The sequence below is a fragment of the Arachis ipaensis genome, chromosome B08 (genome assembly GCF_000816755.2).
Source record: "Arachis ipaensis cultivar K30076 chromosome B08, Araip1.1, whole genome shotgun sequence".
In the NCBI taxonomy this organism is placed as follows: Eukaryota; Viridiplantae; Streptophyta; class Magnoliopsida; order Fabales; family Fabaceae; genus Arachis; species Arachis ipaensis.
This window is the reverse complement of record NC_029792.2, coordinates 128,038,547-128,039,774: the sequence shown is the minus strand read 5'-3', so window position 1 is coordinate 128,039,774 and position 1,228 is coordinate 128,038,547. Positions and strand designations below refer to the sequence as shown.

At 28.0% G+C, this 1,228-nt stretch overlaps 1 protein-coding gene across 1 annotated transcript in view; it reads right to left on the bottom strand.

Annotated features, from left to right (window-relative positions):
- The window catches only part of LOC107611767 (amino acid permease 2-like), a 2,804-nt gene extending 1,586 nt beyond the window's left edge, over window positions 1-1,218 (bottom strand). Inside the window, exons 1-3 of the mRNA XM_021108379.1 lie at window positions 1,122-1,218; window positions 677-907; window positions 52-145 (exon numbers count right to left, since the gene is read on the bottom strand). Of these exons, the coding sequence (XP_020964038.1) occupies window positions 52-145; window positions 677-907; window positions 1,122-1,218 (422 nt within the window). The remainder of the gene's footprint in view (window positions 1-51; window positions 146-676; window positions 908-1,121) is intronic.

Sequence of the window (1,228 nt, the reverse complement as noted above, 5' to 3'; positions counted from 1 at the left end):
GACCAAATGAAATCGATTTCAAAGATAAACATAAGAGTTAACTAAACTCACATCATACTAATGGCGGCCGCAATTGTATATCCTATTGAAGTTCCATAAAGATTTGCATACTGTATTATCCCACAAAAAATAGAATTTTTTCCTCCTGCAAAATAATTATGACATATCCAATATTATTTATGGAAATATTTAATTTTCAATGTATTATACTTGCTATCATAAGTTAGTTTTCTATTTTTCAAAACACCTTGTAATGAAATATATATGACCACTAAATCATAATATTTTATTTGTAAATAATATTACTCTATTTTATATGAAAATTTACCTTTTTTTTTTAAATAATTTTGTAACAATCTCAACTTTAAAGGAGAGAAAAGTTTGTTAAATATAACTACAACAACAAAATATCACTGTACTTATTAATCATTAAATAAAATTATTAGTCACAGCAAGATTCATATTAACATCATCAAATTTAGAACATCCATACCGAATTAAATATATATTTTCAAGTTCAATGTGTCATTTTTAATATTATGTGAATATGTGATTGCAATTAAAAAAAAAACATAAAACACATAAGATCATCTATATCTCTTCAAAATGCATTCTCAGATTGAAAAGGATCTGTAAATGTAAAATTCATATATAACTTAATTTTGTTTGTACTTACCTAGAATGTTATCAACCGCTTCCATGTACGTGTAGCTCCTCTTGCCAGTTATGGGGTCTCCAGCACGATAACAATTGGCAAGAAAATGTGAAGTATACAAAGTGAGAAAACCGAAGATCATCACAACAAGACCACCACTCCAACCTAATTGTGCTATCGACCATGCTAAGGATAAAGTTCCCGATCCAATTACTGCTGTTATTATATATGAGCTAGTCATCCACATGGTTCCTGCACCAAGTATAATATATATCAAATATCATAAAAAATTATATTCATTTGAATAATTAATATGTAAGTTAAAAACGTTATTTACAGAGCATTGAAATTAAATCTATTCATATATAATCAATGACAGCTTCAATTGTTCTTTTATGATTTTCTTATAAAAGAGAAAAAAAAAAGATTGTAACGATTGATTTAATTTGATTTGTATTATTATTACCTGTTCGTTTTGGGCTGCCCTCCTCGTCATAAAGTGAGACATCTTGATGATGGCTAACGGTGGTTGTTGTGGCGGCGGAAGAGATTTCATCAATCATGTTTTGTGTT